The sequence below is a fragment of the Erpetoichthys calabaricus genome, chromosome 3, assembly GCF_900747795.2.
Source record: "Erpetoichthys calabaricus chromosome 3, fErpCal1.3, whole genome shotgun sequence".
Lineage (NCBI taxonomy): Eukaryota > Metazoa > Chordata > Cladistia > Polypteriformes > Polypteridae > Erpetoichthys > Erpetoichthys calabaricus.
In genome coordinates this window covers 171,981,828-172,007,256 of record NC_041396.2, presented here as the reverse complement: position 1 = coordinate 172,007,256, position 25,429 = coordinate 171,981,828, and the positions used below count along the sequence as shown (strand labels likewise).

The following is a 25,429-nucleotide window of genomic DNA, read 5'->3' as shown; positions in this document are numbered from 1 at the left end:
AACTAAATACGCCCATTTTTCCAGCCAAAAATATTATTGAGTATTGATCCATGTCTTCAGATCACATACATGTTGCAAAACAGAGTATCTACAGTATGTTTTATTATATAAAATAATAAGATAAAACCCTGTTGTGACATTCAACAATTTTTTCCTCCACCAAAGAAATGAATTCACCTTGGAAAGTCATCACCAAGTGCTACTGGCACAAAATGTTGACACTCAGATGTGAACTGCTGTCTCTGTACTGTAGACAACTAGGCAATGATAACAGAAAAGGTCATGCTTACAAATCGTTTATATTCTTTCACTGTATGGAAGCTTATTATATTATTTCAGTGGCCACTTTCACTACATGGCGACACATGTTCTTGTCTCACTCTGGACAGAAGCATCCTGTAGGCCACTCTTTTCTTCAACTCCTCAGTGGCAGGTATGCATCAAGATCACAATCGTGAGTTACTGCTAATAATGCCTACAAAGAAGGTGATAGTTTACAGACTCAGCATATTCTGTGTCTGTGTCCCCACTATCCCAGTGCTGGTGCCGCCATTCAAGGAGCTTATTTTATTCCAATTTCTCCGGGTAGCATAAACTGTCATTCCTGTTTCACAGTACCAGAGACTAAGTTTAACACATTCTCCCTGTGAATTTATGGATTAATTAGTATCTGTGTATGTCAGCGAGTTTATTCATTCAAACACATTTGAAGTTTTTTTTATTATCATATTCTCCTCAATAGCGACTCATTGTGTATTCAAAAAGTCGATAATTGGTTTGTGACACTTCAATCTGCTCTTAAGGACACTTGGCCCTTTCAAAAATCTGAGGCTTTTATTAAAAATACATTACAATGCAATCAGTTTATCTCAGATTTATTGTTATTTCTACAATGAAACTCTTAATGTGCTCTTGCCACTTAGCGTGAATCCCTCCTGTAGACTATGCAAAATAACAACACAGAATGTAATAGGTGAAAAGTAAGGGCTGTTTCAGAAAAAATAATCATATGATATGGCATGCATCTCTCTTTATGCCATTACAGAACATAAATGTTGATAAAATAGAAGCAAAAAGTAGTATAGTATAGCTTGGTGCTGGAAACATGATGGAGTTGTAAATAACTCCATCTATGATGGTGACTGTGAGCAGACAAGCGGTTAAGAAATGCATTCTTACCTCAAAAAAAAATAGTTCAGAATCTGTGATAAAATTATTATTACTAGTTTCCTTTCTCCCGTGACCCTGTGTTCGGATTCTGCGGGTTGGAAAATGGATGGATGAATAGTTTCCTTCCTATACGTAGAAGGTATACTTTATTAAAATGAAATCTTTACTGCTTCAAAGTGGAGTATTTATAAATTTTAAAGCTTTATTTAATTTGCTTATGTACCCTTCATCCCCATTGTAAGCTGCAAGAACAGACAGGTATTTTTAAAATGTATTTAAAGAATTCTTCACTTTATAACACAATTGTATGTGGCAAATGAATATATTTTTTACTGTGGTGAAGAAAAAACTTGAAAAATACCTCACACAGTTGTCAGTGTTTATGTATCTGTTTGCTGCTATTTTATAAATAAGCTCTGTTGCTTCTTTACATTTTACAAAGGATGTCCTGTGAAGACAATACTAACCTGATGTTTCTTCAGTTCTTTGTTCATCTGTTTTTACCTCATTGCCCTCCAAAAGCTGCTCTATTGTGCTGTCTGGGAAGAGCTGTGAGTGTAGGCACAGGAAAGGCTCAAGATTGGCTGCTATGTTGCTGAAAACAGTCAGGAGAACCATCTCATCTTGGAATGCAGACCATAGATGTGACAATGCTATGAAATGGGGCTAAAGTAGATATGGACATTTTAAGCACTTTACATTATACAACTTACAGAACATTGCCACATAGCAAAGTAAAATACATGGCTGCACCATTGTGAAGTAGTTTGTTCCACCTCTATACTTACATACACTTGAGCAGTAGGAACTGCAGTTTTTGTGCGCACTGTTGATTTCAACTGCTCCATCCTCACTCCAAACTGTTGCTGTAGTGATTCTACTTGCTGTGCACATGTAATTATCTCAGACTATTAAAAATGGGGAAGGTAAGTAAGATAAAAAAAAAACAAATAGCAAGAGTAATTAGCTTGCTATGGTACACATGCAGTTTACAAAGTACAGTATGTAAAGATAAATTAACAATAAAATTAAATGTTGCCATTTTCATTGATTTTAAATTGAAGTTATTTTGATTGTTCTTTAGTAAATAACTAAGAGTACAAATTTAGAGAATAATGTTAGCACACTACACTTTTTATTGAATGAATTTTATTTCTTTTTGTAACATTAAAAGGCAAGCCACATCAAAGTGCTGCTGAACAGTAAGACTGAAATAAAAATAATGAATACAAAGAAAAATTTAGACAAAGGAACTAACTTCTGTATTATAATTGTTACATGTTTTCTGTTACTTACTCAAGGCAGCTTCTACTCTTGACCCCTGGCTATTTAAATTATAAGTCATGGAATACAGACCTGCCCTATCCTACCTGCCTTAGCCTACCCTATCTGCCATTTGGAAAACTCAAGCAAAATCTTTGACACTAAATACTAAGATCTTTTGCAAACTTTGCAAAAACATAACTGACTTCTGTTCTGTACTTTAAAAGAATAAAACAGCCACATGCTGTCATCAGGAAAATTTAGTAAGACAGCAATGCAAATGTACATATATTGTTTTGCACACATCCATCGCATCTGTACATTGTATGTATTGTATGAAGGACTTTGTTAAATGGTGCGACTCAAACCACCTACACCTGAACACCAGCAAAACCAAGGAGCTGGTGATTGATTTTAAGAGGCCCAGACCCCTCATGGACCCCATGATCAGCAGAGGTGACTGTGTGCAGAGGGTGCAGACCTATAAATACCTGGGAGTGCAGCTGGATGATAAATTAGACTGGACTGCCAATACTGATGCTCTGTGTAAGAAAGGACAGAGCCGGTTATACTTCCTTAGAAGGCTGGCGTCCTTCAACATCTGCAATAAGATGCTGCAGAAGTTCTATCAGATGGTTGTGGCGAGCGACCTCTTCTATGCGGTGGTGTGCTGGGGAGGCAGCATTAAGAAGAAGGACGCCTCATGCCTGGACAAATTGGTGAGGAAGGCAGGCTCTATTGTTGGCATGGAGCTGGACAGCTTGACATCTGTGGCAGAGCGACGGGTGCTCAGCAGGCTCCTATCAATTATGGAGAATCCACTGCATCCACTAAACAGTGTCATCTCCAGACAGAAGAGCAGCTTCAGCGACAGACTGCTGTCACTGTCCTGCTCCACTGACAGACTGAGAAGATCGTTCCTCCCCCAAACTATGCGACTCTTCAATTCCACCCAGGGGGGTAAACGTTAACATTATTCAAAGTTATTGTCTGTTTTTACCTGCATTTTTATTACTCTTTAATTTAATATTGTTTTTTTTTTTTGTATCAGTATGCTGCTGCTGGAGTATGTGAATTTCCCCTTGGGATTAATAAAGTATCTATCTATCTATCTATCTATCTATCTATCTATCTATCTATCTATCTATCTATCTATCTATCTATCTATCTATCTATCTATCTATCTATCTATCTATCTATCTATCTATCTATCTATCTATCTATCTATCTATCTATCTATCTATCTATGAAACACCTCCATCTAATTGTATAAAGTGCTGAAGCCAATTTTGCCAATATCAGACAAAAAGCAGGAACTGTCCTCTGACCATTGCAGGACATACGCACCTAAATTCATAGCAGTGTCCTCCAACATCCTAACCTGCATGTTTTAGGATGTTTTCAGAACTTGGAGTACTCAGATCCTAAAAAATGAAGATATGTGGAGACCATGCAAACTCCACACACGTTATATCCAGTCCTAGATTATAACAGGTTTTTTTTTCCTGAAATTGTGAGGCAGCAGCACTAACCATTGTGCCATAATGCTACTCACTTGTTTTTGTTCTTTATTCATAACTAATCATCTTGTATATCATTAGGCCACATAATTCAAGTAATTGGTTGTGAATCCTATTCTGGACATAAAATGTTGCTGCATCATCTAGCACCTCAATCAAAAAATGTCTGATAACTATATAATTATAATTTTAAGAACATGAAAATTTAACAAACTGATGCATTTTGAAGATGACTTTTTGAAACTCATTCCAAAGTATTATTATGATATCTATAATATTGACTACAAGATTCAAGGATTCAGAATGTAAAAATAAATATGCTTAGATACCTCGGCTATGTAATTAAAAGTACTGGGGAAGGATGTATGGCAGATAAAAGAAAAGATAGAATATTTTGTTAGCTTACCATAATAATACGCAAGAAAACAATATGCTGTCGGACATTATAAAGAGCCTGTTTCATCAGGTCAGTCTGCATATTCTGATCTTTTTCCGAGTCTTCAGAAGCTAACTTCTCCAACAGGGTAGTATAGCGTTGTGCAAGGTTTAGAGATAATTTCATCTCTGCTTCATAGTGTTTACTGGCTGCTGGGATGGCCTCATTTAAAATTGCTGGCACTAAAAATTATGTTGGAAAAATATCAAAAACTGCATTCTTTCATTTTAAATCAAAAAAGCAGCTGCAGAAAAACCAAAAGTTATTTTGCTTTGATATCACTTTTTCATTGCTTCATTCCAACTTTTTTCAACAAATATTTTAGGAACTTGAGACTGCTTAAGAGCAGCACACAAGTGAGAACTAAATGTGAATCCAGGCTAGGAATGGAGTTAACTTACAGTTATCAATACTTTCTCCTCCTTTTCCAGAGTCCTTATTGAAGAGGCGGATTCCAGTGACAATCATAGTGAGTTCATTTAACTGACGTTCTTTATCCTTTTTATTAAGGCCCAAGAAGGTGCCCAGTTCAGACTGAGGGAATATACTCTGTAAAGCAGCTGGAAAGGAAAGTACAGTATGCTTCTGCTTATTAATGACAATAATTTAAAGAATATTCTTTTGTGGAAGATTAATACCTTTTCTTTCATTTTTCTAAGATTAAGAAAACTGTAACTTCACAAAAATAAGACTAGAACTAACATGATTAAAAAAAAGTTTAGGCTGTATTTGTGAGCTTCTGCAAGTGAACATACATACAAGTTGGTAGTCTTATTCAATCAACTTTGAAAAGACTAAATAAAAGTAGAATGTGAAAGTCAAAAACAAGTCTCCGTTGATTACAATTATCATAATTTTCCTTTTCCAGGTTGCCTTAACTTACTATAATCATATGATTACCCAAGTTGTACTACAGTATATATATTAATCAATCAGTACATTAAAAAAAAAAACTTACATAAAATAATTTAAATATGTGTCTTTAATACAGTTAAAGGTTAATTTAAGTTTTTAACAAATTAATACTTAATTGCCTTCTTAAAAATATAACTCCTACTCAAACTTAATGGCAACCTTTAAATTATTGATTATATTCTTGTGGTCTCATTTTTCAATGACAGCTATCATGGCTAAGGGCATTTTCACTTCATGTTTGGTCTTTTAACTTTTATTATTTGTAACTGAAAAGAAATACCAAACGATGCAGGACAAGGAGAGTATTAAATGATTAACTATTGAGTATGTTGCTCCTACATGTAACCATGATATCTATTTTACAGCTTAGAAAAATTTCCTATGTTTTATATATATATATATATATATATATATATATATATATATATATATATATATATATATTCACGGCATTCGTAGTCTGTGTCACAATCTGATTGTATGGGTGGTTACCTACCAGGTAACGCTTGTGGTTGGCCAGCAATCTGCTAACATCCGCCACGGTGCCCTCAGTTTGTGAGGAGCAGATCATAGAATGGTTGAAATAGTTTACTGTCAAATAAATGCAAAGAGTACACGACACGTGTTTCGCCCTCATTCTGGGCTCATCAGGTGTACACACTCCACTGCACTCCCTCTCAGGAATCGACCCTCGGACGTCAGCGCCAGAGGCGATGCCCCTAACGTTGCGCCACGGCGTGTGGTTCGTTTAACCACCCATACAATCAGATTGTGACACAGACTACAAATGCCGTGAATGTAATTACCCCGATCTACATGCTGTCAAATAAACGAACCACACGCCGTGGCGCAACGTTAGGGGCATCGCCTCTGGCGCTGACGTCCGAGGTTCGAAGTTTGAATTCAGAAGTTAAATTTTTTTCTGAAATGTCCTTATTTCAAGAGATCCACCTGAATGCTTTGTGCCCTGCAATTACTAACTAAGTATAATCGATCCATTCAACCATTTTTCTAACAAGAGCCGGGTTGTGTGGATGTTGGAGCCTTTCTCAGCACGCATTGTGTACAAGGCAGGAACTCTCCCTACACAGGATGCCAGGCCATTGCAGGGTGAACACATACATACACACATCAGGGCCAATTGATCATCACCAATTTACTTAACCATTATGCTTTTACACTGTGTGAGGAAACCAGAGCAACCAAATATGGGGAGGACATGCAAACTCCATACATGTCACACCCAGAAAATGAACCCTCCTCTCCTTATTCCCTGGTGCACCACCATGCTGTCCTTACTAAGTATAAGTCAAACACATATGTTTTGGGTAATATCTAAAGAAGAGCAAACCTGTTGCCTCTCGTACTGTGCTGATATCAGTGGGTGACCCAAGGCCAGAACGTAGAAGCACAAAGCTGACAATTTTGCGGTAGAGGGTCTCAAGTTCATCACGTGATCGGGCACGGCTGTCTGTAATCTCTCTGCTCACAGGGGCCATTCTGGACTCCAGGACACTATGGTGCTCATCCAAAAACTCACCTGGGAAAGACAACAGTAAAGAGTAGTCAATTTGAGCACCGCAATAGAAAAAAATAAATAGCACATTTGCCAAAACACATACTCATCATCTATAGTGTGCAATAAACAATTTATAGTGAGCATTCTCTAAAAAAATCCCAAAAAAGATTAGCAAAATTACAGTATGCAATTAATAAAGATTAAGTATATCCTATTCAACTTCAGATCAGAATGATCTACATCTCACTGTAAGAGATGGCCCACAAATCTTTAATAAACAAAGGCTGAAGTTTCTTTATTTTAGCCCTGGCTGTGCTATGATGTGTTAAAATCTAAATAATCAACATTTGCAGTGCACTATGCAATGGATATATCTCTGCTATTGCCATTTGGTATGGGATTTATAAAAATTCATAAAATCTGTTAATGTTTGTGATGCCCCATCTGTTGGGATGCCAAATGCAATCTTTTGGATGCCATAGCAATTGGACAGACACACCGACACTTATCCTTTTCTTAAGGTGGATGACATAGAGTATTGTTGTTAACACTGGTTTTTGTTGTATTGCCTTTTTGAACAATTATGGAAAGCATTTACACTGGCGGCTATTAATCCTGCATTCATGTGCTATGGACCAATGGTAAATGAAAATCTTTACATGAGCAATCTTCAAAGTGGAACAATTTAGGGAAACTACCTGAACCACCCAAGTTGCAAAATAACCCTGAACTCTCACCTCATTCAGTAACAAAAAAGGTCAGTAAAGAGTGTCATATTTGTGGCTGCATTCTATATGGAATGTGGTGATATGTGCTTAATTTTTAGTTCAGCATGGTCTAACAACTGCAGTTGGTGAGTGTGGCATGCACATGACTTGAAGTCATGTAGCGTGATGCCTGACTAAAATGAATAGGGTTGAACAGCTTGTTGGACTGACAGGCCTGTTCTCATCAAGTTTGCTCTGCTGTTCTTAAACAGTGAAACAGCAAGGTAGGCAAGTGGACACCACCCTACCAGACACAATGAGAATCAAACTTTGCTTAGTTAGGTCCTGTAGACTTTTTGCCTACGAGTTTTGTTCCCTTGTCTGTAGTATCCTGTTCTAATTTGTCATTTATATCTGTAATAAAATTCGTTTCTGTTTTCTGCTTTAGTCTTCTTGGCTTATGTTTGGGTTAGGATGTCTGACTATAGCTTGGGAATGCTCATAACTGGCCATAATTGACTGCCATACTTTTGTAGAAATTGTAAAATGACTTACCTCTGCTTGTGTAGTTCATATCAAAATAAACCTGCATTTTGATTGTGTCTAAAGAGGGACTTTTTTGATCCAGCAGCCTATCTACACAGAGCTTGAAGATAAAAAGCAGATAGTATTAAGCAGTGTAGCAGAAACCTTTTTTTACAGATATACTTTTAATATGTAAGTCCTCATCAATTTGCTCCATGAACTACGATGGTCTTTTAATGGCAGGCCATGTGATGCTGCAAACATCCATCAGTTTTATGAGGTGTGTAAATAATATAAAATACTGTATACAGTATATAATAAATATAATCTTGGCCAGGTGTAAATCAAATATGAATTATGTAATCAAAGATAAAATACAGAGAAATTGCTTCACAATACTCCTACTGATCGATCTACTTTATTCACAAAGTATAGTTTCCTAACTGGAGGAACTTCTGATGTCAAATGCTTGGCAGGACTTAACAGAAAAGAATATGAAGTCAATCTAGAGTTTATTTTGTAAACATGCAGTACATCATTGATAAATAATAAAACGATAGCATTCCACAAACATAACTCTTTAACATGAGATGTAAAAATGATATGCATAAACAATAATTAAAACTTTTGTACACTGTGGCCAAACTCTTCATAATGTTGCTAATCCTTCTCAAATGAAGGATTTTCATATTCATACAGAAGTCATTAGGAGTTGAGTATTTCCATGAGAAGATATTGTACCACATTCTCACACAGTACTTAAACATGAACCTTCTACACCACTTGTAGCCCCTTCATAATACAACATTAACACTGAGATTAAAGAAGAAAATATCTCTGCAGATAAGAATGCCATCAGCAGCACATTAAAGTAGATATAGTTGTAGTTGTGACCCTTGTACAGTTATATAAACCTCCCATTTACTCAGGCAAAAAAGGAAAAACTGCTTATTACCAGTGAAATTAACCTTTATTATACATTTTGTATTGATAAGTAAAAAAGATTTATCATTTTAAATTAAGATGACTTCTTTCATCTTGCATCTAAACCAAATCTATTTTGTTTTATACAGTATATTGTATACATTTAGAATCCGTTAATGAATGGTCTTCTCCAAGGAATGACGTGGATTTGGTGCTCAAAAAGGTAACATCTACAAATTCATTAGGAGACTTCAATGATATTGAGAGGCACAGCTTGCCTGATTTAAAACTGAATGATGAATTGTAATTGGATTCCTGTGCTAATAGTAAACTCCATGTTTGAGCACAAGGATACTCATAAGTGTACCTGCCACCAGAGTACCTAGGAGAAATAGTCATTGATTGACATAATAGTTGTGTCATCTGATCTAATGATTTATGTTCTGGACACTCCAGGAAAAAGAGATGTTGACCTGTCAGTTCATCCCCTGTTGGGGTGTGAACTGGTTCAGATGGATGAAGAACCATTTGATCAGACCTGGAAAGCCCAATTGAGTAGTAATAGTTTGCTGAGAAGAACTAGCAGATGCCTCAGTTTGAGGACTTCAGCTCGAACTTCTGGGAAAGCTTATTTGGCACCTCAGGCAATGTCAGGATCAGTGTTGAAGACCTCAGTAGAGAAGGCAACTGCAGGGAACTGTGGCTGGAAAGTTGTGGACACTTATTATGGAAGTAACGTTGTTGGTAGACAATAGCAGTATGGACAATTGTCAAGCTGAAGAAAGAGGATATCCATCCAATGTTAGTAGGAGGGTCACCAGACTTGACTGAGATTTACTTGCAAGCCAAAATGGCAGCAGCTACAGCAATGGCTTAAGTGCGAGTAGAGGACAGTACAATAGTAATAAACAGGTTCTGGAAAAACATTCGATAACTTAGGAAGGGTAGATGGCACATCACTCAGGATGTTCTAAGTTAGAGCTGGGAAATGCTGTCCAGAAATGTGGATATTGTCAAAAGGTGGAAGGAACATTTTGAGAAAGATCTAAGCCTAGTGGATATGCTCTTCTTGGAGAAGTCTGTGCTAAAAGCCTTGAATACAAATGTGCATTATTTTTGTGGCTGAGGTCAGTGCAGTGATAAAAAGCTGCACATTGGCAAGGACGTGATAGGCATGAGATCTGATCAGAAATGTGGAAAACCCTGTATAATCCAGAGACAGATGCTTCAAAACTATGGGGTTTCTGGGCCACTACTACATGCCATTTATGCTCCTGTATAATTGTGTCTGCATAAATGGCATTAAGTCAAGTTTATTCAGTGTAGGCATTAGACTCTGCTGGGGTGAGTTTTGTTTCTTCCTGCCTTCATGACTTTTAGGGACAGGATATCAAGGCACAGCTGAGGACTGGACAGTATCCACTTTAGGGACTTAAGAATTGCATTTGTGCCTTTGCAGATAATGCTGTCTTCATCAGGTTGTAACCACTCATCAACACTGGTACAGTTCGCGGCTACAGTAAGTGTGATGTAGTTAGAAAGAAAATCAGCACCATCAAATCTAATGACATGGTCATCCCCTGGAAAAGACTGGCTGTTCTCCTCAGATAAGGGCGAATAGCTTCACCAATTGCAGAAGTCCAGGTACCTCAGGGAAATTCTTGTAACTGAAGGAAGAGGTGATTATAAGATTGACCAATGAACTATGCAGCGGCAACAGTTTTGTGGACAACATAACAGAACATGTTGGTGAAGCTGAAGTTAAGACCTAGGATGAAGCTTTCATCTTACATTGGGTGGTGGAGCCAATACTGAATGTGATGCCAGTTTATACAGTAGCACATATATCAACCAGTTAACCCAATGGGCATGTCTTTGAGATGTAAGGGGAAACTGAAGGACTAAAAGGAAAATTGCCCCTAACTGTGCCACAATCTGGACACAGGCTAGAGCAGCATTAGCAGATGAACCACTGTGGTTACACACTGACCCCCTCACCCAAAAAGGTTAATCCTACAGATATATAGAAAACCTCAAAATAACTTAAATAGTTCTACTTTGTCAGAAGGAATGTAGAATTCTCTTGAGAATGTTCTACTGTTAACAGAAACAGGCTGTCCTGCAAACCTGACCATGAAAATGGTGCTATCTAAAGGACTTAATTTACTAGTCACACATGAAAGAACATGATAATCCACTGGGAAAACTGCTATAATAATATTGAAACACAAATACTGCTCATTACAAAACAGAAAGACATTGACATGAAATTTAATGACCTTATTTATGGATGAACTCAACCAAAATCTGTAATAGTACTGATTCTTACAGAGGAGTGGCCTGGTGGAACAGTTTAGTATTGGTCAGTCACTGCTCCAACAACATGGCTTTGCACATCTTCACGTGTTCTCCAGGTCTCACAGTTTACTTCCAAATCCCATAGATAGAGAAATAATGTTCATGGCATTTCAAAATGAGTGTACCATGCAATGGACTGCTATTCCATTCAGACCTGGTCATATACTGAGCCTGTAACAGCTAGGACAGGCCCCTTGTGAAAGAAAGCAGATTCATAAAACAAATGTAGGGATTTTCAGAGGCCAATGTAATAGATATAATGTATTTTGAAAGTGATGTACACAAAGAATTCATTCACTGATGCCTCATTTTTAATGTCAAAATGTTACCTTTATGAGTTTCTGGACATCATTTTTTGTAAGGGTTCGGTCAACATTAAATTCATTTCTTGAATCCAGAACAACAGCTTTTACCTGTATGGGGTTAAAAAAAGCTCAGAAAGACTCAAAGAATTTAAATTTTCAAATCCTAAATTTTTAAAAGTGATTTATTAGCTTGCATTGGTATATTACAAAGTCTCAAACCATAATGAAAATACTTAAATTACTAGGTATGTCAATTGAATTTCTCTACCCAAAAATAAGTCAAGCTTGCATCAACGCAATATAGATAACAAAAAATGAGAACAAATTGAAATCTTTACCTCCAAGGATAAAGGCCGATGTTAACAAATGCAAATTCAATTTGTTTATGACGAGCTGACTGATAATTAAATTAAGCTTGCCAGCCTACTTTTCAGAAAAATAATAATTTTATTATACTAAGCCAGAATTAAACTATTTAAATGTAAGTTTGTTTACATTTCATTAAAATTAATAACTCATTTTGTGTTTTACGTACAGCATATATATATATTACATGTTTTGTTCAATTCTTAACTAAATTTTCATTAAAAGAATAATGTCTGCATTGTTCCATATTCACACCAATTTATACAAAGACTTAAAAGTATTTTTTTTATTTCAAAATATGTTTAAGTCAATATGATTAGGCACAACAAAAAGCTTATTTATAAAACATTAGAATCTGTGAACATTTTTCAAATACTTAAATATTCATACCTGTGGAAAAATGTCTGCTTTAATCACATTTTTAAACAGGTGTGCACAAGTAGTCTATCAAGTAGTACTTGTACAAGAACATGTCACTCATAAAAAGAAACAAAATGTCAGAAAGTTCATTCATTCAGTTCCCATGGACAAAGGCCAATGAAGAACTTTATGAACATATCAGAAGCGTAAAGTTAGGTCATTTAGCAATCATTTTGAAATGAGAAATGTACATAAGATGCTGACAAATGTTGACGTCACCCTTTACGTCCGTAAAGCTTGTCTGGTTAGCTAACAGCTAAGTTGTCCCAAAATCTCATCTAAACACTTTTTTTAAAACTGTCAAGATTTCTGCTTCAACACATGACTTAGTCATTTTTCTAGATTTTCATAACCACTTGTTTGAAAAAGTCTTCCTGGCTTTCATCTTAAATGTATTTTCTCTCACTTTTCATGAATGTCCTCCCACTGTAAACCTGGATTTTGGTTTTAATTAAACTTTTGAGTTTAATTAAATATTTCTTTCATGCTTTATAAAAAAAGTCCCCATAACTATATTAGATTAGTTGCTTTCAATATTCACCTGAAATCTGAAGTGTAATGATCATGCTAAGCGGAGATAACTATTCTAAATTCTGCCTAGCAACAGGTCTAAGAACTGTGAGTGCCGAGTTGTGTGAAAAGCCCGCTTGTTCTGCATTGCTGCTTAGTTTGAAAGCTGTTTGTTTTTGAAAGCAACATTACACCAAGTGGAGTGGTGAGTGTGTAAAGGAACTACTTGTAGATATCTTTCTGGCAGTATTGTCAGACTGGGCAAATTCCCGTCCAAATGGTTTTCTTTAGATTCGGTTTGGAGGGCAAAAATACCTTCGGGCAGGAAGTGAAATATTGGATTGCTTTAGTATAGTGCATATTGGGCGGGTTTGTATATTTATGCTAACATATATAATGTGAGCAAGGAGTTTGCAATCTAAGTGTCACTAAAAAGCCTGCTACACAAATATACATGCAACATTTTGAATTAGGGCTATGTGGACTGTCACTAGAGGACTTGCCGGCACCAGCAGGAATTCTTGCAGTCTGGACTCTGATATTAACAGTCAGCGTGTTTACATGCACACATATAATCGGTGTTAAGGTGAATAACCCAATTAAGTCAGAAACCTGATTTATCAATAATCCGCATTTGCATGCGCAAATAATCTCATGGAGTTCTCTTTTAGCAAAATGCTATAATGTCATTGGGACATCTCTGTATGGGTTGACTCACTGTTTCCTATACCTGCCAAGTCAGTACACAACCTTCGGGTGGTAATTGACAAGCGGCTATCTTTTTCTGACCACATTTCTGCTGCTACTCGTTCATGCAGGTTCACGCTGCACAACATCCACAAGATCAGACCATATCTGACAGAGTATGCCGCACATTTTCTGGTGCAGGCTTTGGTCTTGTTGCTTTTGGCAGGAGTACCGGGCACATGTCACTTGTCTCTTCAGGTCACTACATTGGCTCCCTGTAGCAGTACGCATTAAGTTAAAATCCCTGCTTCCCTACAGAGTAGTCAATGGGTCAGCACCTGAGTATACGGAGGCACTGGTGAAGTGCTATACTCCTTCTCACCCACTCAGGTCTACTAGGGAACAGAGTCTGGTGATGCCAACTCTACATGGCATCAAGTCTTCATCCAGACTCTTTTTCTGTGAAGTTTCTAGTTGGTGGAATGGGCTGCCCACCTCCATCAGTACTGCATGACTCCCTCAATGTATTTAAGAAGCGATTGAAGACCCATCTGTTCTGTGAATATCTATCGAATTGATGAAGAAAAAAAAAACTTTGCTCTGCAATACTTTATATTCTTGGTTAATTTGTTAAAGGTTAATTGCTTTATTGACTGTAATCTATGATTGTAAATGTATGAGTTATTACATCTTTTCACTTGTAGCAATCATCTTTTGTTACTCATCCAATTACACTTGCTCAACAAACATCCATCCATCCATTTTCCAACCCGCTGAATCCAAACATAGAGTCACGGGGGTCTGCTGGAGCCAATCCCAGCCAACACAGGGCACAAGGCAGGAACCAATCCCGGGCAGGGTGCCAACCCACTGCAGGACACACACAAACACACCCACACACCAAACACACACTAGGGCCAATTTAGAATCGCCAATCCACCTAACCTGCATGTCTTTGGACTCTGGGAGGAAACCGGAGCGCCCGGAGGAAACCCACACAGACACGGGGAGAACATACAAACTCCATGCAGGGAAGACCCGGGAAGCGAACCCAGGTCTCCTAACTGTGAGGCGGCAGCAGCAGCGCTACCACTGCGCCACCGTGCTGCACCTCAACAAACATTCCCTAGCCTAATGTTACTCAATTTTTTTATTGATGTTTATTACAAGCAAGTAATATTCCAATAGTTTACCTCTTTTGTAAGTCACTTTGGGTAAAGCGTCTTCTAAGCAAATAAATACAAATGTGAATGTATTAATATGCGCAAAAAAGAGTTAGAAATCATCATCCGCCACTATGAATCCGTAAACAAGCATGATGACTGTGTTAACTTTCTTGTGTTTATTAGAGAAAAGCCAAGCAAAATAACACCTTTTATTGGATAACTACAAAAATTACAATATGCAAGCTTTCGAGGCAACTCAGGCCCCTTCTTCAGGCAAGATGTTGACACTTATTGAAAACCATTAGACTATTAATTGTTGTTGTGGCTGTGATTTATCACTCAAACACCGATGAATTAGAAAAAAGAATCCGGATGTGGTTCCTGGCAGGAAAAGGAAAGAGGGAGATGTTATGGTTTTTTTTTTCCTTTCGTGCACGTCAGTACATATACAAGAATCATAAAAACTACACTTTATTTATTCATTATTTGACTAGAATTTGATGCTTTTTATATTTTCTGGTACGTGTGTAATTCATGGATTGTGCTTTTCTATAATAATTGAAAGGCTGTTGTTCAGTGATTTTTTTCATCAAACTGGGCAGGATCAAAGTTGTAGTTGTAATGAAAATGATCTGCTCAATCTGACATCACTGCTTTCGGGGAAAAATGATTGATTGAAAATAACCAGTGCAGTGACAACAAGTTAGCTATACGCTTAAGGTAGCACAGAGATAAAGTACTGACATTAGGGTTTTTTTATTTTCTTATCATCTCTGTTGGTTCATAGCTGATAACATTAGCACATATGCTTGTGTATGATTTTGGCTAACACTAGCTTATGTCTATTAGATATGGTAGCATACTGATTCAAAATGGTGTTACAGTTTTCACATGAGTGATTTGTTGTATTTATTGCAGTAACTCTGCAAACTTCTCAAAGGTAGAGACCATTAATTAGTCATTAACAAAGGTGAGTTAACATTTTTCATCAAGTTAATGTAACTACAACTGTTGCTGAGCCAAAAGTTTCTTTTTGTTTGGTTTTGGTTCTTGTGAAGATGCAGTTTAAGTGCAAGTACTGCAGGTTTATATGTGAGAAAAGGGGTTACCTATTAATAATAATAATAATAATAATAATACATTTTATTTATATAGCGCCTTTCCCATGCTCAAGGCACTTACAGAATATAATAGAGAACGGCAGAATATACAGTATATAGCATTGTACAAACCAGATAAATAAATAAAGAAGATTAAGACAGTAAATTCTGAAAAAAAACAGACAACATAATTGATGGTCTAGCACACACATACAGGTTACATTGGCATCTTGACAGAGAAGTAAACTGAGAGAAAGGTAATAAGTCAAGTAGAGCTAAAAGCCTTCCTGAACAGATGAGTTTTGAGTTGTTTTTTAAAAGAATTCATGGAGTCAGCTGACCTGATTAATTTTGGTAGGTCATTCCAGAGTCTGGGCGCTATACAGCTGAAGGCCCTGTCACCCATAGAGTGTAGATTAGTGAGGGGCACAAGATTACCAGAATCAGAGGACCTTAGTGGGCGGGCAGGCACATAGTGATGGAGGAGGTCACTGATGTAGTTTGGTGCGAGGTTATTTAAAGCTTTGTAGGTTATTAGTAGGATTTTATATTTGATTCTGTAGGACACAGGGAGCCAGTGAAGACGGAGCAGGATGGGTGTGATGTGCTCGCTGCTGCTGGTTTGAGTAAGGACTCTTGCAGCTGAGTTTTGAATAAGCTGGAGCTGTGATATAAGATTAGAAGGGGCACCTGCCAGTAGGGAATTACAATAATCGATGCGGGATGTGATAAAAGCATGGACAAGTTTCTCAGCATTAGAGAAGGAGAGGAAGGAGCGAACACGGGATATGTTACGGAGGTGAAAGTAAGGAAGTTTCTTAATGTGATTTATGTGGGTGGAATAAGTGAGGGAGGAATCAAAAATGACACCAAGATTTTTTACAGTAGAGGCAGGTCTGATGAGATCACTGCCAAGATGGACTGGGAAGGAGCTCATTTTATTAAGTTGCATTTTAGTCCCAATTTGCAGGAGTTCAGTTTTATTGCAATTTAATTTTAAAGAGTTCTGCTCCATCCAGGTTTTAATTTCACTAAGGCAGGTTGTGAGCTGAGAAAGCTCTGATGAAGTTCCACTTTTAACATTGAAGTAGAGCTGGGTATCATCTGCATAGAAATGATAACCCAATCCATAACTACGGATAATATGGCCAAGGGGAAGCATATAAATACAGAAAAGCAGAGGACCAAGGACAGAGCCCTGAGGGACTCCTTGTGTGACTATTAAAACATTACAGGTTAAACCATGGGAGATACAGTAGAATTGTGCCATTTCCTTGCTTACACCAAGAATGCTTGTGCACATTTAAACCCATTAATGTACTTACAGTTAGGTCTATAAGTATTTGGACAGTAACACAATTTTAATAATTTTGGCTTTGTATACCACCATAATGGATTTGAAATAAAGCCATCATTATGTGATTGAAGTGTAGAATTTCAGCTTTAATTTAAGGAGTTTACCAAAAATATTGTATGAGCCATTCAGGAATGACAGCCATTTTTCCGCATAGCTCCCCATTTCCGGGGGCTTTTAAAGTATTTGGACAAACTATATAATCATAAATATAATGATCTTTTTCAGTATTTGGTTGAAAATCCTTTCCAATTAATGACTGCCTGAAGTCTGGAACCCATGTCCATGTCCAACTGCTGGGTTTTCACTTAAGTGATACCTTGCCAGTCCATTATTCAAGCCCTCAGTTGAACTGGACAAGGTTACTACAGCATCAATCAAATCTTACTCTGAGAATGTCCAACAATTTTCTGCCAGAGAATTCTTCAGCCTGCAACAGTTCTTGTTGCATCATCAATCTTTTTAGATGGAATTCAATATTGTGCTGATATGATACTCTCTGTTGGTTCATGCTCAGGCCTTCCTAAATTTAAGCAGATCAAATAAATAGTGGCAATTAACACAGAGATTGTTGTGATGTAAGATCTTGCATATAACTTGATAAACATTTTGTATGTCGTTATTTGTAATTTAGGCAAAGCAATGTAATTTAGTGTTACATTAGTGAGAAGTATTCATGTTTTCCCCCCTTTAGGAATGGGTCTCTTTGAATTTTACGATAGAGATGGGGGGGATGTGCCTTAAACCAGTTTGGCAAGTGTTTCTCTGCTAAACCCCCGCAAGGAAGCCAGGTTACCTTAACATATGGTCTTGGGGGTGGCAGGTTTTAAAATGTTGTATTCCCCCATTGGTCTGAAGTACGGCTGTTTGGAATTGGCTTGGATCAGAAGCTTTTAAGTATCATGACATCCTATTGGCTCTAGGGGTTGGACAAAGAATCTATAAATCTGCTTGTTCAACCACATTCTGTCTCTCTTACCAACCTCTGATGATGAAGAAGTATCTCTCTTACCAAACTGATGAAGACCATCACACCATGAACTGAAGAAGACAACACAATGGAGAGCACAACTCGACAGCCATATTGAGGCAGGCAATGCAGCCTGTTCTGAGGAAAGCTGAATGATGCTTTAACTAGAGACATTTTTAAGTAACTAACAAGTCTGTGTGCCGCCTGAAACTACACATCACCATTTAATCAGGTTGTATGGTTGCCAATATTCAAATGTACTTTGCATATTGTTATTATTTATGAATATTATCAATAATATATTGTTTAAGTTGTAACTTAACTTCTGCTTGTCTTTTAGTACACCTAATTGACTGAGGTTATAGATGTAGGAGGGAAGGTGGGGATAAGTTATATACTATAATCTATAATAATAAAAGGCAAAGCCCTCACTGACTGACTCACTCACTCACTGACTCACTCATCACTAATTCTCCAACTTCCCGTGTAGGTGGAAGGCTGAAATTTGGCAGGCTCATTCCTTACAGCTTACTTACAAAAGTTAGGCAGGTTTCATTTCGAAATTCAAAGCGTAATGGTCATAACTGGAACATATTTTTTGTCCATACACTGTAATGGAGGAGGCGGAGTCACGTATCGCGTCATCACGCCTCCTACGTAATCACGTGAACTAAAAACAAGGAAGACATTTACAGCACGAGTCACACGCGGGAACGAAGGTAAATGACGTTAATTTTTCAGTCTTTTAATACTGTGTAAGCATACATATTAACACATGTGCAATTAAACGTGTGCATTTACGGGGTGATTTCTCAGGCTTAAAAGCTCACCTTTTATCAAACGCGGGAAGAAAGGTAACTGACGTTGTTCACTGTCTTTTAATACTGTGTAACCATACATATTAACACATGTCCAATTAAACGTGTGCATTTACGGGGTGATTTCTCAGGCTTAAAAGCTCGCCTTTTACTAAAAAGGTAAATGCAAAACTATTTTCAATCAGTTTATTGAAACGCTCCCGTTAAGGATTGCAATAACATATTCGCGAGATAAAAGAACGAAGTAGGGGGAAATGGAGGAACAGCCGCAAACAGCGAAGAGCAAAAAATTAATTAAACAATTGAGAACGGAGCGAGTTAAGCATACAAGCATGTTCATAAGGGAAACAAAGCACGGTGTAAAACGTAAGTTTAAATTAAGTTTATAGAAACGCTCCCGCTGCGGATTGCAATAACATATTAGCGAGATAAAAGTTTAATGAGAAGACACGAGGTATAAACTAACCACACGCCGTGGCGCAACGTTAGGGGCAACAGTTTCAACCATTCTATGATCTGCTTCTCGCAACTGAAAGACGGCACATGGCGGATGTTAGCTGACTTGCTCACCGCAACGTTAGGGGCTTCAACTATGGCGCTGACGCCACATCTCAGTGCCAACACTTTGCAGACTGTACTTAAAAGACACGCCCTCCTCACTGGACAGTTAAAAACACCAATCAAACTAACGATGACATCAAGTATTACCCAATCCAAAGTAGGAAAGGAGGCATCTTCATAAAATGCGTGTGGCATGATTTGCATGAGACGCTGCTTTAAAAAAAAAATGATAAAAAAAATACGGGATAAATCCCGTCCAGTATTGATTCAAAACGGGACGCGCAATTTCATTCTCAAACGCGGCACGATTCCGTATTTTAAAGGACGGGTGGCAACCCTACAGTGCCAGGTAACCACCCATACAATCAGATTGTGATTCAGACTAGGAATGCAATGAATGTAATTACCCCGATCTACATACAAGGCGAAACTCTTGCAACATTCAAAGATGATGGTTTGGGATAAGTACACCATACAACATAAAAGAGCTTATGAAGCCTTGAACCGAAAAAAGCAAGATCTCAGAGATCGTAAAAAAAAAATAGGAGGTAATGTCGTTTTACTCGCTGTAGATTTTAGTCAAACATTACCAGTTATTCCACGAGGGAGACCAGCAGATGAACTCAACGCGTGTTTAAAATCCATGCTTCTCCCACGCTCGGTTATATGTCGCGTGTTCTCGGGTAGGTGCACCAAAAAATTTATACATTTAAGCATGTAATGGGCAAGCAAAAAATGAGGTATACCCGAAGGCACTGCAGTAGTACTTCATGTAACTTTACTTCTTAAATGTTAATGTTTTACTGTTTAATAATTTATACGCTTCTTATATGTTGTTCAAATTCTTTTATCAAAATAACACTGACAGCGCAATGCACGATAACATGGAGTGAATACACCATACGCATCCGCCCACGGCTGCCCTGCTGTGCGCAGATAGGACTTGATTCTACAATAAAATAAAATAAAGATAAAAAGAGTAAAACAATCATCACCCATAAAGCGTGTGTGTGTGTATATATGTGTATATATATATATGTTGATATGTGGATGTGTATATGTATATATATATATATATATATATATATGTAGATATGTATATATATGTGTATATGTGTATGTATATATATGTTTATATGTGTGTGTGTGTATTTTATATATATAAAACACAGCAACACTCATAACAATGACAACACAATTACATTGACAATCATGTTACGTTATTTTTAAAATGTTTCCTTTTTTTTTCATTCCCTCTTTAACACACTACTTCTCCGCTGCGAAGCGCGGGTATTTTGCTAGTACCTTATAAACAGTGGTAAGTCTGTGATATCTGAGGCATTCTGACAAAGGCTACATATTAATAATACAATAGGGGAAAGTACAGCAATATATTACTCTACCAAGACAAAACAGAGATCCTGTTTGTCTGCAAAGCAATGACCGAATGGCACCATGAGCATTTCAGATTTTTTGAACTCTGTAACAGCATTAACCCCTCTCTGTGTGTGGTGCAATTAAAGGAGCTTAATGATGTTTTCCCTCTTCCAGCATACAAATTTGGAGACAATTTAATAGTGACACTCTTGCATTATATTCTGTGTTAAAATCCACAAATGTGATTGCTCCCATTAATCCAAGCAATATGGTTCTTGATGGCGTCTTAATGTAAGCCCAAATGGTCACATTTTGCAGCTTTCATAGATGTGCTAAACGTCTTCTTAAATGCACTTCACCACTGTCACACAAACATTTATTTATTGAAAGTTTCCTTTCATACTTCTTGCCAACAAAAAGGTGCAATGAAATTTATCAAATACTAGTGAGGCTCTATCCAGTGGTGGAATGCAACTAAGTACGACTAAGGCTTTTACTTGTAGTGGAGTATTTTTTTATTTTTTTAAGTGTTTTTAGTACTTTTCTAAAGTGAAGGATTTTAAATACAGTGGAACCTCGGTTCACGACCATAATTTGTTCCAAACCTCTGGCTGTAAACCGATTTGGTCGTGAACCGAAGCAATTTACCCCATAGGTTTGCATGTAAGTACAATTAATCCATTCCAGACCGTACGAACTGTATGTAAATATATATTTTTAAAGATTTTTAAGCACAACTATAGTTAATTACACCATAGAATGCACAGTGTAATAGTAAACTAATGTAAAAACATTGAATAACACTGACACAAACACCCAGGCTCCCTGCTCAGCTGCACGTGCAGGCTCGCTCACTCTCAGCTGCATGCACTCTCTCTCTCATCAGCACGCGAGCCCGCTCTCTCTCTCTGTAACATTGCAGCAGTTCGTGCTATAGCCTTACAACCCGATCGCTGTATAAACACTTTTTTTTAATGAGTTTTAAGCACAGGGGGAAAAAAAAGGAACATATGAACAAATCCGAACTTTATTTAAAAACCAACCACAAGCAAACAAGTAAGTAACATTACAGCAGTTCGCACTATAACCTTGCAACCCAATCGCTGTATAAACACTTTTTTTAATGAGTTTTAAGCACAGGGGAAAAAAGGAACATTTGAAAAATCTGTAATTTAATAAACCACCAAGAAAAGTAACATTGCAACAAATCACGCTACGAACCACTCGCTGCAAACACTTTTTTTTAATGAGTTTTAAGCACAGGGGAAAAAAAATGAACATTTGAAAAAATCCGTAATTTAATAAACCACCAAGAAAAGTAACATTGCAACAATGCATGCTATGAACCGATCTCTGGAAACAAGAAGTGAAAACAAAATCAAGCCCAGTGCATTCTTTAACTGCCTTCCTACCTTAATGCGTCCAGCTCTCTCACTCGCGCTGCCTGTGTGTGTGCGTCTGTCTCTCTCTCGCACTGCCTGTGTGTCTGCGTCTCTCTCTTGCCCGCGCTGCCTCTGTGTGTGTGCGTGTGTGTGTGTGTGTGTGTGTGTGTGTGTGTGTGGGTGTGTGTGCGTGTGTGTGTGTGTGTCGTGCTCTCTCTCTTTCTTGCTCGCTCGCTTGCTGCACAGGACATGCACAGGGAGAGACTGAACATGTACAAACCGAAAGGGAAACTGGCTTGTTTGTATACCGAGTGTGTGGTCGTGAACCGAGGCAAAAGTTTAGCAAACTTTTTGGCCGTAAACCGAGTTGTATGTGTACCGAGACGTTCGTGAACCGAGGTTCCACTGTACAGTACTTCTTCCACCACTGGCTCTAGCAACCACTCGGTGACACTCTACCAACAACTTAACAATGGCTCAGCAAGCAACTGTTCTTAAGGACATGCATATTTCTAATGAGCTAATTATAATTTTTGTTCCCAAGATAAACAGCACACCAGAAGGTGACCTCGAGGGTCATTCTTACAGAGGTGAATATACGAAAGGTCATCCTGAATACAAGGCCTGCTACAGTACAGGATTTGATAAGAAACCATAAAGAAAAACTGCAGTCTGCAATACAATGATCCTGAATTTGATCACAAACTATACGATGTGATAGAAAAAGATCTTCCAGAAAAAACAGCAGTCAGAATCATTACTCTACTTGAGCTAATCCTTGTCTCAATGTCTGATTAAATCTCCAGTGACACCATCAGTACAGCAGATAGAGAGATCATCTCGCACTCATCCCCGGAGCGACAGACACAGAAGCCAGAACCATTTCCTTTCCCAACTTTTTCTGTTGATGTAGAGTATAGACTTAGGCAGGCAGATCCACTGTATCTTAGGGATGGAGCACAACTAAAAGTATCAAAAGATTTAAAACATGAGATCTCTGAAAGATTCACAGAGACCAAGCATACCCAAATAATTCTCAGTTTGAAAGTATTGCAAATAGCACTGATAAGCAACCACCCATGTCTCCAGGAAAGAGGTTCAGCCTGTTGCTGTATTGACAAAAAAACAGTCTAAAATATAAAATGGCTAATTACAGAACCAAGCATAGGTTCCCACACCATGTCAACTGCTTAAGACTAAATGGATTTCACTGATGTTGTGCTTGCCTTGCTCACTCCCACACCAGCTGTCTGTACCTCCTGCCTTCCTCTTTCCATTACCCTCCATTCTTTTCTTTTTTGTCTCCCCTCCTCCTATTTATAATGGGGACGTGGTATAGAGGTGCGGCAATTAGCAGCTCCTGGCATCAGTTATGGACACGAGCAATCCCACACCTGTGCACTTCAGTGCGGAAATTCCCATGCCCGCATCACGCCTGGGAACCACTGCGACCACACTACCATGCCCCCTCTTTAAGCCGCGAATGCGGCGATTATTTATTTAGAAATTGGCCATCCATTTCAAGCCGCGGACCTGCTATATCACAGTCTGTTAGAGTAGCATATATCTTTAAGTCCTGAGATCCAAGCGTCGCTCTCCTCTGCACAGCTTCAAGTGCTGCTATGTCTTTTTTGTAGCATGTTGACAAAACCTTCACACAATACTCCAGATGTGGTGTTGCTAGTGCATTATATAGTCTGAACATAATGTCCATTTAGCTGAAATGACTGCAATCTAACACCTCCTATAACTCAATATCTGTCTATCAGATCACATTGGAGGAATTTTATCCCACTCTTTTCTGAATAATTCAACTAAAACTTACATTTTGATTGTTTTCATCCACTGTAAAGACCTAAAATATCTTTCTGAAAAATGTAAGCAGTATGAAAGAAGCAACCATCAACTAGACCACTGTTTTTAAACCAGTGTATTGTGGCAGAGTGATGCACCAAGAGAGCTACCCAGGTGTGCTGTAGAAATAATAGTGTAGCCCACTTGAGTTTGAACCTGAGAGGGACAACTTCCTTGGGTGGTTGAGACCTGTCTGAGAAGGACAGGACTACCTGGAGAAGCTGACATAAAAGCAACTAGGTGATCGCTATGTCACAGACACAGCACTTAGGATGCTTCTCCAGGCTGCTAGAGTCCATCTGCCTGGGTGTGTGGTCACCCACGAGTCTCACAGGACCAATTGAGAGTGGGCATATGAGTTACATCTAAGACAGAGAGGGGCAGGCAAAGGGTAGAAGCAGCTTGGAGATGCCACCGAAGTGCTCACTAAGTGCCGAATCTCTGAAAACTGATCTCAGAGCTCCTTTTTTTTTTTACCAGTTTCTCCAGTAGACCCTACATTTCGGGAAGTTGAGCACTTGTATCAGATATAATGTATTTGTGGTTAGTAAGACAGTGGTGTGTCTTGGGATGTTTTTTCTTACCAAAAGTGTGCCACCAAACAAAAAAGGTTGGGAAATACAGATGTAGACATTCATATGAAGCTAAATTGTATTGGCAGGCTTAGTGAAATGACTCAATTTAAGTAGAAAGTAATTGAGATATTTTCGGACCTTTTCAAGAAAATATAGGTATCTTGATCATAAAGGCAGAACAAGATTTAGGTTGGATTTGTTCTGTGGGTGTAGTACAAAACAGGTTGGGGGAAGGGGGGGGGGGTAGGTGTTTTAAGATGTGGGGATCAATGGATCTTACAGTGTGAATTTGTGCCCAGGTGAGGTATGCCTAGCAAACTTGCAAAGGACAGAGCAGTCTGGCAGCAAAAGCAAAATAGAATTAGGGTGAGAGTGACTCTGTGGGTGTGGTAAATGATAAACTGGGATGCAAGACTTGAGAAAAATCAGAGGACTAGTGATTGTATGATGCAGATTTCTGGAATACAGTGGAGATGGCCAAGGATTGGGCACTCTATTAGCAGAGGTAGAATAAGATTTGGTTGGATTTATGCTATGGGTGTGTTCATAAGACAGATAGAAGTCCACATTATTGGAAGATTACAGAGGTGGGGGTGTATACATTATGGTGTAGGTTTTGGCAAAATGGGAAACTGGGCAAGTTGGCA

General features: G+C 38.1%; 1 protein-coding gene across 1 annotated transcript in view; it reads right to left on the bottom strand.

Annotated features, from left to right (window-relative positions):
* cfap206 (cilia and flagella associated protein 206) overlaps positions 1-25,429 on the bottom strand; it is a 61,148-nt gene that overhangs the window by 34,405 nt on the left and 1,314 nt on the right. The window contains exons 3-9 of the mRNA XM_028797527.2: positions 11,667-11,750; positions 8,086-8,176; positions 6,656-6,844; positions 4,791-4,949; positions 4,360-4,571; positions 1,959-2,078; positions 1,638-1,836 (exon numbers count right to left, since the gene is read on the bottom strand). Of these exons, the coding sequence (XP_028653360.1) occupies positions 1,638-1,836; positions 1,959-2,078; positions 4,360-4,571; positions 4,791-4,949; positions 6,656-6,844; positions 8,086-8,176; positions 11,667-11,750 (1,054 nt within the window). The remainder of the gene's footprint in view (positions 1-1,637; positions 1,837-1,958; positions 2,079-4,359; positions 4,572-4,790; positions 4,950-6,655; positions 6,845-8,085; positions 8,177-11,666; positions 11,751-25,429) is intronic.